General features: G+C 52.8%; 1 protein-coding gene across 1 annotated transcript; it reads right to left on the reverse strand.

Moving 5' to 3' along the window:
- Positions 1–428: 428 nt before the first annotated feature.
- On the reverse strand, positions 429–14,631 carry NPTX2 (neuronal pentraxin 2; the record flags this gene model as incomplete). Its single annotated transcript, XM_007942642.1, has 5 exons — positions 429–656; positions 1,719–1,898; positions 3,836–4,080; positions 11,348–11,564; positions 14,278–14,631. Coding segments are annotated over 5 exons (1,224 nt in total), but the record flags the coding sequence as incomplete, so codon positions are not given.

Here is a 14,631-nt window from a genome sequence, read left to right on the forward strand (position 1 = left end):
AGGAGGGGCATGGCCATGCGAGCAGGGCGGCTGCACAGCCTTCAGGAGGAAGGGGATGGACAGAAGTGCACACAGGACACCAGAGATCCGGGGGGCGGGGAGGTAGGGTGCACCAGCATTACCAGGGTTTGGAAGAGGGGCTCCACATCGTCAATTCTGCCCCAACAGGAAGTGGAATGTCCACCCCCTCGTGGTCAGGACTTCTTCCCAGGGGACTCTGGCACTACCCGAGAAAACCAACACAATTGTAACAAACAAATGTGCCAGTGACATATGCTGTCACAGGGCCTTCGATTTCCTGGAAAGGGGCTTTGGGGGCCGCAGCCCATTCTGGCAAGAAATTTATACACAGTTCCACCAGGGCGTGTGTGCCCTTCAACTTCCGGGAGGAATGACCAGCCCTGGCCCTCTGGACAGAGGAGACACAGCTATAGGTCAAGGAGCCGTTCCTCACAGGTCTCCACGGGCCACTTGGAGGCGCCTCCGAACACCTCCACATTGTTGTCCACCCAGGGGATGATGTTGCCAGGCATGTTGGTAGAGCAGTTGGCAATGTTGACAATTTCCTGCTTGCGGAGGACCCGGTCCCATATGTTGAACTGGCTGAGCTCCCCGACAAACGCCTGAGTGGCATCAAACCTGCCCCCAACCGTGTCCTGAGAAACGGGGACAAGAAATCACCATCAGCGCAGGGTCAAGGGTGAACGGCCGACCAGATGTCCTGGCAACCAGACGGGCTTCTGAAAAAGCCTCCAGCCTGTGGGGTATGTGCGTGTGCACGCTCGCTTGCGTGTACACATTCTGACTCCTCCCCACCCCGGCTGCATGCCCTCTGGTGGGGTGTAGGGGTGTGAGTGTCTGGACTACTCCCGACCCTGGCTGCACACCCTCTTGTGGGTGCTGGAGGTGTGAGTGTTCCCGACTCCTCCCCACCTTGGCTGCACTCTGTCCCCCACTCCAGCAGGTTCTGAAGCACCAGGGGTGTTGGAACTGGCAGAGGCCTGGCGATGGCTTTCCTCCAATCACTCCGTTGTCGACAGGGGAAATAGGCTGGAAGGGGGACACTTACCCAAATCCCAAAGCTAGGACCAGGGCTGGGTCTCCTGCTTCCCAGCTCCTCCCAAGGGAAACACACTGGGGGAGTGGGCCACAGGGACCCAGCCACAAAGGCACCCTGGAGGACCCAGTGCTTAGTCCCCCACTTTCCATCAGCAAGGCTGGTACACATCAGAGCCTCAACACAGCCCGAAACATCAACGCACATCTGCCCCACCAGCCGCCTCTCCTGGACGGCGTGTGTCTGGAGGGCAGCCTCTGAGGGCTCACTTTCTGCCGTCTCCTTGTGGGCCTGAGCACCCCACAAGCATTTCCTAGGTGCCCCTGCTGGGTATCAGGGTTGAGACCAAGCAGAAGCCAACGTTGAGGGATGAACAGGGCAAGGTGGGGTGGGGGATGGGAAGGGATGCCATCTCTCCCACAGCCTCTCCTCAGAGGGAAGGTGGACTGGAGTCACTACTTGGCCTGGGGACCACAGGGCACTCCTGAGCCTCCCATACCAACCTGGCTCCTGGCGGGAAGGTCAGGCCACGTCCCCATGGGCTACAAGCCAACACTCTTACCCCCAGCTGGCCATCTCACCCCAGGGCTGGTTGACAGCTGTGGTAGGGGTGGGCACAGCCTGCAGCCCCCTACTTGGCACACTGCCTGTACCCACGCACCTGTTCCTGCCCGAGGATAAGCACCCCCCCTGGCTTGATAGGGTGCCAGGGGGCCAGGTTCTCGCCACTGCCAAGCTTCTCCCCATCCTGGAAGGCCTCCCATGTGCCATCCCGCGTCGTCCAGGTGATGCAGACATGGTGCCACTTGCCATCACTGACAAACAGGGGCAGCTGGGTGACCTGTGGGTGGCATGTGCAGGTTAGGGCCTGCTGGGCTCAGTCCCCATTGGACCCTCGGAGGGTGGGAAGCAAGAAGCCCCTAGGAGTTGAATCTGGGGGCACGGGAGGCACCTGGTCCACTGCTCCTCCAGTCACTATGGGGTCCTTCCTTCTCTGTGCCATGTGGATAACATGCCCAACCCCAGCTATGTCAGAGGGAGACATCAATGCATGAGTCTCTGTATGTGTTCCAACCCCAGGGCAGTCCCGATCCCCAACTGGACACCCTTGGTCCCCAGTGGGCTGTAGACACCATGAAGGCTAAGTAGCTGGACAACTTCCTTATACTGGCCCTGAACTCCCCAAGCTGGAAAACCCCATGGGAAGTCAAGAGATCTACTGGGTCAGCAATTTTTTTTTTTTAAACGGGCTATAAAAACCCCATACCAAACCAGCTGCCACTGTGCTCTGACTCATAGAGGGGAACGACGCGCCATAGTTTTCAATGGCTGTGAATTTTTCTCAAATAGACTATCCAGCATTTCTTCCAAGGTGCCTCTGGGTGGACTAGAACCTTCAACCTTTTGGTTCATAGCCAAGTGCTTAACCGTTTGTGCCCCCCAGGAACTCCTTCTCTGGTGAACGGGCCACACCAGTATCCATGTAACTCCTCAGGCAGAGTTCCAGATTTCCACTGTGGCACTTAGGGAGGGGTGGAACTGTTCAGGCTGAGGGTGTGCAGAGGACCAAAGACCTCCAGGCACATGGGGAGGGGGGCATGCACACGGTAGGCCCTTCAGAGTTAAAGGGTGTGCCTGTCCAACCCAGCAGGCCCACTGCCTCTGTCTCTAAGAACACTTTACAGATCGGCTACTGTTAACCACCCTGTTGTTACTGCTGGTCTCCTAGTAACCCCGCGCTTCCTCCCAGGAATTAGATGTTTACATGATGTCTAAACTGAGAGGAAAACAAGGCCTTCGGTCCTACTGTGTCCAAGGGTGTTATTTAGAGCAATTAATCCCTGGCCCGGGAAGCGGTCACTACGGTGTTTCCGACTTAAGAAAACTGTGCGCCAGCTGAGGGAAGACAGACAGAGTGAGGGCCAGGGCCGCCCTACAGTGGAGGAGGAAGGAGTACCCCTGGGCCTGGGCAGGTGGCACAGCCGTTCAAATGCCCAAATTCAGCGTGGAGGATTGGATGGCGCTCTTTTGGCTATGCTGAGGGTGACTTTAGGTTTAAGGTTTTGAAGTGGGGCTGTTGGAGGGTCCTGTGGATAACCCTAAAGGTGAAGCCAGCCAGTCATATATTCTAAAGGGACTCTCACATGTTCTATAGAGAGCGAGCAGATCGGAGGTCCAGGGGCTGATGACAGAAGGAGAGGAGAGAATACTGGGGGTGATGAGTATTTTCATGGGGGGGGTGGCCATACACCTGCACATGTTTGTCAAAACATAAGCTAGGGTGAATTTTACTGTCTGTAAGTCATCTCACAATTTACTCCCTCCAATGCACCCCCTTCCATGTACCAATGTATTTTCACGGGAAGTACCATTTGCTCAGAGAGAGAGAGACAACATACACCCACTCCCCTAATCAGTGCCGCTCTGGGAGCAGCCCTCACTGCCTTAGGGCCAGGGCCAGTTCAGACTGGCATGGAGACACCATCCCATTCTGTTCCTTCACCATCCTGGTACCTGGACCAGACTCCCAGCTTGGAACGCCACAAGGTACGGTGGGCTCCTCTCTGCCCCAGTCGGCCACCCACAATGGGAATAACTCCACGCAGAGCTATGCCCACCATGAGAAGGACAGCCTGCAGAGGCTCGCCTGTGGCCCTGCTCTCGGGTGAAGCAGGCCCGGGCTGGTTGGTATCTGCAAGGCTGCATTCACGGCCAGCCAGCTGCTGGACCCCCGTCCTATGCCACGCGGGAGCACAGAGGACATCCCGCAGGCCTCACCTTGTCGTTGATGAGCAGCTCAATGGGGTTGTTGCCCCACTCGATGAGCACAATCTCATTGGCCTGCCCAGGCACCGCGTACGAGAACGGGGTGCCAATGCCCGGCGAAGCGCTGGACCGCAGCCACAGGCAGATGGTGAAGGCGTATAACTCAGGCAGCGTCTTCTTGATCTTGCCGTACAAGTAGTTGGTGCGGAGAGGAAGGGATACTTTGAAGGCATCCGGCGATTTAAACGCACTGTTGCCTGGGTGGAGAGGAGAGAGAGGCCAGCAGCATGTAAGGCCCACGCCAGCCAGCACAGCTCAGAGCCCTGTCTGGTCTCCATCTGCTGAGCACCTGCCACCCGCAAGATGCTTTCAAAGTGCTCACACTCCTGCAGTAAAATGTATAGAGACCCAAGTTTATGAGCGGTCACCACAGGCGGGAGGTAAGGGGGAAAAAAACCTATTGCCAATGAGTTGATTCTGACTCATAGCGACCTTGTAGGATATAGTGGAACTTCCCTATAGGGTTTCCAAGGCTGTAAATCTTCACAGAAGCAGACTACCTCATCTTTCTCCCACTGAGTGGCTGGTGGGATTGAACCACTGTGCACACAGGGCAACTTCAGGACAAGGAGGGGAGTCACTGAGTAGGAAGTAGTTTATTTACGGTGATGGAAATTTGGCACCAATATGGGTGACTGTCATACAATGTGGTTAACATAACTGATAGCCCTGGAAGTGTTGAGCTGGCAAATGTTCTATACAGTGAAATATGCGAGAGCCAGAGTTTGATGGGACTACCTTGTTTTTCTGGGTCTTACAAGTTCTTCCACCTTTGACAGGGTGCAATCTGACCACTTTTCTATCGCTCTCTATTAGTGGAAAATACTTGTGTTTTCCTTCTCTGACAGGTTTCTGCCTCCCACAGGTTTTACAACAACAAAAACTCCTGCAGTCATCAGGACAGAGTCCCGGCCTCCGGGGGCTTGCAGTGTGGGTGGGGGGAGATAGACTGGAAACAAGATGAAAGTCAATGCCAGGCAGTAAGAGGCATGAGTGCATGGGAAGGAGGGGGTTTTCCCTGAGTCAGGAAAGCCTCTGCAGGGAGGGCAATCTGAGCCGAAACCCACAGAATGAAACATTAGCAACTTGGAAAGACCTGGGAAGAGAACTCCACGCAAAGGAAACAGCAGGTACAATGGACCTGAGCGGCCCAGGAAAGGAAACAGGAAGGAACGTTTTGTGCTGCAAGGTGTCGGGCACTTGCAAGAATTTTGTTCAGTCTTTTAGGACAAGCAGTGACGCCTTTTTGAAGACCAGAAGGAAAACATTCTGATTTAGTTCTAATGCCGATGCCCTCTCTTTCCTCAGTCATATCCCATTACTGGGTCCTGGGCAGTGTGAACAGCTGAACACCCAACTACGAACTGAGGCTGGGGCTTCGAATCCACCAGGTGCCTCCAAAGAAAGGTCTGGAGGTCTGCTTGTGAAAAGGCAGCCGCTGCAAACCCTGAAGAGTGCAGTCCTACTCTGCACCCATGGGGGTGCCACGAGCCGAGGCCGACTAGACGACAACTGGTCACCTGGGAACTGGAACGCCCGTGGGACGCAGTGGGGAAGAGGTGCATTTCCAGCTCCATGAAGGCAGAAAACCCCTCCCTGATCAGTCATTACATCCTTGTTTCCTAAAAAGCTTAGCCTCTCAGCATCTCAACAAGGGCCGGGGCTGGGACACACCAGACTTGGTTATGGAGACCCAGGCACCCAATAAACACTTGTCAACTGAGTGAATCCATGTCTCTGCTCACGTTACAGAATCCCCACCCCACGTGGCTCCTATCTCTTGACACAACACCTGAGCCCAGAAGCAGCTTTGTGGACCAAGTCCCTGATGTGAATGGCTGTGCCCACAATCAGCCCTTTCCTTCTCGAGAGAAGATCAAGTTTATTGACTGTCTTCTGTACTTAGGAACCAGTAGGAGGCCGGGCACTGGTACAATTGGAGATAAACACAGAGGGGTCCCTGGTATGACCTTAACACACCTAGCTGGGCTGCTACCCAGAAAGCCACCTTCCACATCTGCCTAGCAGTGGCAAGAGCCCACAGGCTGTCTCCATGTGAACAGCACTTCCAAATTCCTCAAAAATAACTGGTACTTTTAAATGAGTTTAAAAAATTTTCAATATATTTTTGGTTTAAAAAATTAATTTGAGCTCGAGAAAATAAATGTGTAGAAGGCAAGGCCTTGTCCAGTTTATCACAGGATTCCAAAATTTGTGAGCTGTCACAACAAAAACTTCCCTCTTCTTTGGGGACCAGACCCTGCTGGTGAGGGAGCCCAAACCTCATTCACTCAGTCAACAAATATTTATTTAGTGCCTTCTAGGAGCCAGATGGTAACCAAAAGTTCGGTGGTTCAAACCTACCAGCTGCTCCATGAAAGAAAGATAGGGCAGGCTGCTTCCATAAAGATTTACACCCTTGGAAACTCAATAGGGGTCGGTATGAGTTGGAATCAACTTGATGGCAGTCAGTTTGATTTTTTTTTGAGAAGCCAGAAGAAGCCCTTCCAGAGTTAAAAAAGCACTCAGCTACTAACCAAGAGGTCAGCAGTTCCAATCTGTGAGCTACTCTGCAGGAAAAAGATGTGCCGATCTGTTCTTGTAAAGATTTACAACCTCAGAAACCCCACAGGGCAGTCCTACCGTCTTATAGGGTCACAAAGAATTGGAATCGACTCATAGGCAGTGGGTAGGAGGAGCCAGAGGGACTCCCTCAGTGGTGCAAATGGTTAACGTGCCCAGTTGCTAATCCAAAGGTTGGTGGTTCAAGTGCTCCCAGAGGCACCTGGGAAGAAAGGCCTGGCAATCTACTTCTGAAAAATCAGCCACTGAAAGCCCTATGGAGCCCAGTTCTACTCAGATGCACAAGGACCGCCACACACCAGGATCAACCTGACAGCTGGTATGGGTCAGAGTCTCCAGAGCCAGCACCAGCAGAGCTAAAACGCTCATCTCACTTTGGACTCAGCCAGTCCCTTCCTCACCCCTTCTGTAAATAAAGTAAGACAGTCAGCATAGCAAAGCCTCTCTCCTCCACCATCCCCCAAACTCATTTTCTCCCACGGTCATAAGAGGAGCCCTCAGGGCCATGGTTCCCACCACCAGAGAGGACCTCTGTGGAGGAAAGCAGGGGCCCAGGATCACGTATGACCACCAGAATTGGGTCTCATGTGCATAGGTAACTCATGTCTGCCATGCTTGCAGCTGACCCACCCTGACCCCGAGGCGGGTCACCCTTCAACTCAGGCTGGGGAACTACTGAGTGCCAGGCAGGGTCTGGGAAGACCTGGTCACATGGGAAGCTGAGGAGTCTGTCCAGAATGTAGGCTCGGACTGGCCCCGTATTAGGCTGAAGCAAAAAGGAGGACGAGAACAGAAAGCCCCAACTCCAGGTTTCACAGGTGGCCCTGCGCAGGCACCAAGGCTCAGAGAAGTGCAGTGACTTACCCAAGGTCACACAGCTAGTGAATGGCAGAGCAGGGACTAGAACCCCTCTTTCCACTACGTGCACCAGTTGCCATCAGGTCAACCCTACCTCATGCTGACCCTGTGTGGGTCGGAGTAGAACTGGGTTCCACAGGGTTTTCAACGGCTGACTTTTTAAAAGTAGATCACCAGGCTTTTCTTTTGAGGTCTCTCTGGGTAGAATCAAAGCTCCAACCTTCCGGTTAGCACTAAATACATTAACTGTTAGTACCACAGGCAGCCATGAGCATTTCATACACAAGTGGCAACTAACCACGTCCTTAGCAAAGGCACTGCCATCTGATAGAAATGGCTTCAGTTCCTGCAGGGGGCTGGCTTGCCAAATTAATAAGACTCAGTGTCACTAATCTTGTTAGCTCAGTGACAACAGATAGGTTTAATTAGAGCTGGGGGAGCCGAGGGGCAGAGGAGGGGCCTGCACCCGTAAAGCCAGAGCCTTTCCATTAAGTACCATAGCTTGGAGGCTCAGAGGAAACTCAGGGAAAGCCAATTAAGGAATTAAAAGGCCTGGCCAATAAATCAGGAGCTGCAGGTGGCAAGACAAGGTGTGTGTGTGGATCTGGGGCTAGAAGAGAGGATTCGGTCTCCTTGGTACGGGTATGTCATCCACTACTGAGTGGACTGGAGCCCCTTCAGATGAGCAGGATTCACAAGGCAATCACTGGGATCCAGGAGAGTCTCTGGGTGGTACACACGGTTAACACACTCAGCTGCTAACCGAAAGGTTGAAGGTTCTAGACCGTCCAGAAATGCCTTGGAATAAAGACCCGGCTATCCACTTCGGAAAAGTCCTATGGAGGACAGTTCTACCCTGATACACACACAGGGGCTCCATGAGTTGCAGTCAACTGGAAGGCAGTGGGTACTGATGGGAAGCCTGGCATCTGCTGGTAGGCGTAGGGGACTTGCCAATGGGCTTCAGAGGAGTCCTTTACACCACCCCTCCCTGCTTCCAGGGTGGATGCTTTGGATTACGACGACTTCAGTCCCAGCTCTGCAGTTTGCTGGCCATGTGAATGCGGCTGTCACTGACCTGTCTGACCTCAGTCCCTTATCTATAATGAGTACTGGCTTCACAGGCTGTTGCAGGGGTCACAGAAGACACAGAGTGTGGAATCACAGCCAAGTGTCCGGCCGGGGCGGGAGATGATGGATGACGGCCAGAATCCTCTAGTGTCCCTCGCTGGCTACAGAGCTGCAGTCTATCTCCTCTGGGCTCCACTGGATGCTTCTAAGGGGCATGGTATATTTTCTATTCACAGCACACATGGGGGCTGGGGTTTCCATATCAAAACCTGGACAGATAAAAGCTCTGAGCTGCCTGAAGGCCAATGGTTGCTTTCCTCACAGACTTCTCCCCACACTGTGTGCAGTGTGTGGAAGGGTCAGAGGCAGCAGCCTTAGCTCCTCTGTGCTGGGGCCAGGGCCCCTCCAAGGATGGGCAGCCAGGGGTCTGGCCTCACAGAGCAGAGCTCCAGCTCTGATGCAGATTCCCTTCTCTACTGCATGAGCCCCAGGGCTCCAGGACGTGGGTGCCGGAATCAGGCAGGCTAGGTCTGTGTCCTAATAGTGCCTTGCTAGCTGTGATCAGAGGTGCTGAGAGGGGACACTTACAGAGTGGCAGCTCCTTGGTGGCCAGAGTCACAATGAAGAACGTTAGAGGAAGCCACATAAAACTCCCAAGTGGCCTTGAGGCAGAGAACAGAGATGGGGAGAAGGCTGGTTTACCCAACTGTAGCTGCTTATCAGCTGGTGGCCCAGCCTCCTCCCCCCTTGCTCCCCTTCTCCTAAATGAGGGCCTGACCACACCTCTGGTGGAGATCTTCTGAGCTTCCTTCTCATCTGCGGAATGGATGTAACAGAAGTCTTGTCTCACAGAGGTGCGTGGCTGAGCAGACTGCCTGGACAACCCCACACTCTTAACTCAGTAGACAACTATCATAAACCCAGGGAAGGAGCCCTGGTGGCGCAGCAGATAGAGTGCTAAGTTGCTAACTGAAAGGTCTGTTTCCATGAGGATGTGCAACCTTGGAAACCCTATGGGGGAGTTCTACTCTGTTCTATTGGGTCACAGTGAGTTGGAATCGACTTGATGGCAGTGCCTCTTGTTTTGTTTTTTTGGGTTAGTCTTTGTGGAGGAGTCCTGGTGGGGCAATAATTAAAGCTGTTCACTGAAAAGTCAGCAGTTCAAACCCACCAGCCACTATGCAGGAGAAAGATGTAGCAGTCTGCTTCTGGAAAGATTATAGCCTTGGAAACCCTATGGGACAGTTCTACTCTGTCCTACAGGGTCACTAAGTTGGAATTGACTCGATGGTAGTGGTATTAACCCAGGTCCTTATAGCAACTGAGCCATCATAGCATGTGACAGACGCAGTCTCAGGGTCTCCATGGAGCCCTCCTATCATCATATAGGTGCCCCTCTCAAGATCTTAGTAACTGTAGCATGCCTGTTACATACCCCAAATGTCCCCATGATCCAAGGAGGTAGAGGCTGAGCAAAAGCAGGTGAATCCCATTCACCTTTGTCTCCCTGCTGCCTTCCCTCCTCCTGTGGAGAAGGCTCTTGAGACCTAGTCAGTCTCCTGAGGTCAACTCAACCAGAACTGAGCTGAGATGAAATCTTTTTTGAAAACTCAAGTCTAAGCCACACTCACCCTTCTCTGAAAAGCATCAGGAAGAATTGATGGACTTTTCTGGAAGAAGAGCCCAGGAAAGGGACAGAGGCCACCTGTGAATTCTGGGGTCTACAAAGTCCAACAGTACCCCCTATTCCCTTGATCTACTCTAACTAGCCCTCCTCAGTCAATGTCACTAAAAGATTAGCAAGATGTTCCGCACTAAGCACATTTCCTATTAATTCATGAAGCCGAGTAACTAGAAACTGCCTTTGTCAGGTTAGAGGTCACCTGGGAAGACTGTCGTCCCAGACCCACCACAGCAAACCTGGGACATCACACCCAGTTCTCCAGTAGTTGGAGGGGTAGTCATTCATCTGAATTAACCTGGGCCCTTGACCCCTACCCTCTCTCTCCTGAAGGAGAAACTTACCCACCAGGGTATAAGTAGAGAAGGGGAGTATGCACAGAATTGGCTGAGAACTAGTTAAGCCCACTGGCATCAGGTTGATTTAGTGTAGAATCACTGCCCCATAGGGTTACCTAAGCTGTAATCTTTATGGAAGCCAACTGCCACATTTTTCTTCCGTGGTTTGGCTGGTGTGTTTGAACCTCTGACCTTTCAGTTAGCAGTCAAGAGTTTTTAACCACTGTGTCACCAGGGCTCCTTGACTAGTTAAGAAGGGGACTGAAATGCCCATGTGGTAGGTCAGGAATCACAGCGTTTATCCCAGCTGGTCCTGGGTTTACTTGCTTTTTCATGGATAACAGCAGTGGGGTCCAGGGCTAATTCCTGTCAGCCACCCTCACTGTTTGCTCAAACAGACCTGATACTGTATCTAAGTTGTGCCACAATCATTGCTGTCTATCATTGAAATCTCATATCTGACTACCAGCAGTGAAGACTCGGCCACTCCCCAAAGTCTCCACTGAGGCCCTGGGATGGTGTGCCAACAAGTTCTTCTACATGGGCCCAGGTGTGGGGGCAAACGCTAAACCCCTTGTACACCAGGCCAGATGCCTCAAGCTTAAAAAGCCACACTCATTTGATAGGAGGAGAAGGGAGAGGGGATCCACCACTTGAATTGTAAAGACATAGGTAGGTTCTAGAAATAATGGAAGAGCAGCTTTGGAGCCATCCCTGGCACACGCAAGCACAGCAATGTCCCCAGAGTCACCTGACAAGGGTCAGGGAGCACCCGCATGCTTCAGGGCCCCAGTGGTGGCACCTGTAGGTGGGCCCCTCTCCCTTGTTCTGCGAGCAGCTTTCCTTTCACTGCAGCTAAGCATCAACACAGTAGGGTGGGGGCCAGGAGGGATGTCAGCCAGAGCGTGACCCAGAAACACGCAAAGCAGTCACCTCGCTCCAGCTCAGTCACCCTCTGCAGCAGGGCGTTCAGGGCGCTCTCGGTCTTCTGCCGGTGAGCGGAGGTCTCGTTGTGAAGCAGGGTCTTCTCATCCTGGAGCTCGGCCACCTTGCTCAGCAGCTGCCGCTCCAGCTCCCCCAGCCGCCTCTGGAGCACCTCCCGGAAGTCACTGGGAAGCACCGCGTTCGACACATTCCCTCGGAGCTGGTGCTTTGGGGGTGGGGAAAAACACAGAGGGAGAGGGATTCAGTCCAGCTGAAGAGAAATCATGAAATGGGGCTCCAATGGACTATCCACACAGAGATACTCCCCAAGCATGAGCCTTTAATCTGCTGATGGCATGCAGGGGAGTGTGTCACTGACGGCTGTTTTTTTTGGGGGGTACAGAAAGGATTTCAAACAAGAATTACTTTGCTGCAATATCTGAAATTTTGTCAATCTCCTTTCCCCTCTCATAAAGCTGCTCTTCTCTTCTTAATAAAAAGTCAAAATTTTAACTAGCATCTATAATACTATGCACTCTGGTAGCATAGTGGCTAAGACACTTGCCTGCTAACCAGATGGCTGGCGGTTCAAACCCCCCAGCCACTCCTCAGAAGGAAGGTTGGGCAATCCTACTTCCGTTGTGATACTGCCTCGGAAACCCAAGGAGGGGTCGCTATGAGTCGGGTTTGACTCGACGGCACATAACAACAACAACAATACTATGCACAGTGATGACCAAGACACAGCTAGGGTTATTTTCCAAAATCCAAAAAACCCATTGTCATTGAGTCAATTCTCACTCATAGCAACCCTGTAGGACAAAGTAGAACTTTCCAGGGCTGTAAACGGACTGTCAATTGGGCTGGTAGGTTGGAACCGCTGACCTCTTGGTTAGCAGCTGTGCCATTTAATTAAATGGTACTCAGAGTAGAAAAGCTTCCACTAAGAAATAAAACAGCCTTAAGTTCCAGCATGGCACGAAGGTAAATAACTGCTTACAGAGATGGTACTGGGAGTGACACATCTAAAATCTAACTGTTCTGAATTCCAGAAGTCTTTCTTAATGCTGTTTAAATCCTCACTTCCTGTTTCTTCCGTCCCTCTTCAATCATGCTGGCTCTGGTGACAGACTGCCCCTGCCCAGTAATGTATCCCTGGCAAGGTATTTAGCCCTCTCTGTGCAACAATGGGCTCAGGTATAGCATGGATTGTGAGCATGGCGCACAACTGGGCAGCATTTCGTTCTGTTGTATATAGGGTTGCTATGAATCAGAGCTGACTCGACGATGTCTAACAATAACAATAATATTTAAGTGGTGGTGCAAAGGTTAAAGCACCTGGCTGCTAACTGAAATGTCAGTGGTTTGAACCCCTGAGCCTCTTTGAACTCATCTGCTTCACAGGAGACAGATGTGGCAATCTGCTTCCATAAAGATTCATAGCCTAGGAACTCTATGGGGCAGTTCTATTCCATCCTACAGGATTGCTATGAGTCAGAATCCACAGCAATGGATTTTTTGTGTGTAAGTGTTCCAAACTGTAAAATGCAGATAGCAGAAACTGCCTCCTCTGGTTGCTGCAAGGATTACGATTAAATAATTTGCCTGATGCATTTTTAGCGTTCAAGAAATGTTATTATTATTTATGTTAGCTGTTATTAATCATAATGAACCAAGGGATGCACAGATGCTGGGAATACTGTATTGAACCATCACACCATGGGAAATCCTCAAATCATGTGGCAATAATTACTACCTATAATTTAAACCCAGTCTTGCTAATAAGTATTATTATTATTTATATATATTATTATAATAAGTATTATTATTATAAGTATTATTTCCATCACTGTTATTAACCAAAAAAAAAAAAAAAGAGCCCTAGTGGTGCAGCTTAAGCACTTGGCTGCTAGCCAGAAGTTGGTGGTTCAAATTCACCCAGTGGCTCTGCAGGTGAAAGACCCGGTGATCTGTTTCCATAAAGATTACAGCCTAGAAAACCCTGGGGGGGGGGCGGAGGACAGTTCTACTCTGTCCCATGGGGTCGCTAGGAATCGTAAATTCACTCAGTGGCACTTAAGAACAAATGAACAGAAATGGCCATACTCTTTATTAAAGAGAGTGGGATGTGAAAGCGAAAATGAAGACTTCGTTCCGCAAGTTCAAAACCGCAGGCATCTTCCCCGAAAGAGCGGAATAAGGGATCCCTCAAAGTGATCAAGCAGGGCACCTTAAAACTGTGGGCAAATCGCCAAGGGAGGCGTCTTTGAAGTTAGCAAGACGTTTCCTCTAAGCTAGGAACCCTGCAACCGGTTCCTGGGAGGGCGTGCGGCGCCAGACGCGTCCCAGTGTCGCCGGTGGACCCCTCTGCACTCCCCTGGCGCGCGGTTTATAAAAGGAAACACCAGATGCCCGCGGCGCCTGACCTCACGCGGCAGCACCGCATCCCCTCGCAAGGCGGGAGCGCGCCTGGCTCGTGAGGACCGGACATTCAAGATGAGAAAACGCACGGTCGCCTGCTCGAGGGCATCTCCAGACCCCGGGGAGTGAGTGCTGAGACCCGCTCGCGGACTTAACCCTTTCCTTCCAGCGCGGGAGGCCGGTAAATCCCTCAGCAACGGTGCGTTATGTTGTTGGGTGCCGTCGATTCCGACACTTAGCGACCCCATGTGACAATGAAGAACTGCCCCATAGGGCTTTCTAGGTTGTAATCTTTACGGGAGCAGGTCGCCAGGTCTTTTCTCCCGCAGACCCGCTAGGTGGGTTCGACCTGCGCCACCATCTCCTTGCAGAGCCGGGCCACTTCCGCAAACTTGGCTCAGCCCGCCAACAAGTTGCGTTGCCACCCCCACCCCCACCCCCACCCCCGTCTCCAGGACGGGGACGCCCTCGCGCCCCACCCCCTCTCGCGTCCTCATCCCCGCGGGACCGCCCGCTACCTCAAGGCTCTCCAGGCGGTCCTTGAGCGTCTGCAGAGAGCGGCTGAGCTGCTCCACGACGTGGCCCGGGTCGCGCGGCAGGTCGCCCATGGTGGCGTCCTTGCCCGAGGCCGCCCTGCCTGGCGCCTTACTGCGCGCCAGCCCCTCGCAGCGCGCCAGCTTGCCCGTGAGCTCGCGTATGGCTTCGCGCTGCGCGCCAAGCGTCTCCTTCTGCTGCACGACGGTCTCGCGCAGCTGCAGCACCGCGGCCCGCAGCTCCTCCTCGGGGCTCGGCGCGCCGCCCTGCATGGGAGCCGCGGAAAGCGGGCAGCCGGCGCGCGTCGCCTCCGGCGGCAGCGCAGTGCACACGAAGCG

Source organism: Orycteropus afer, unplaced genomic scaffold (genome assembly GCF_000298275.1).
Source record: "Orycteropus afer afer isolate SDZICR_OR568_19922 unplaced genomic scaffold, OryAfe1.0 scaffold00006, whole genome shotgun sequence".
NCBI classification, from domain to species: domain Eukaryota; kingdom Metazoa; phylum Chordata; class Mammalia; order Tubulidentata; family Orycteropodidae; genus Orycteropus; species Orycteropus afer.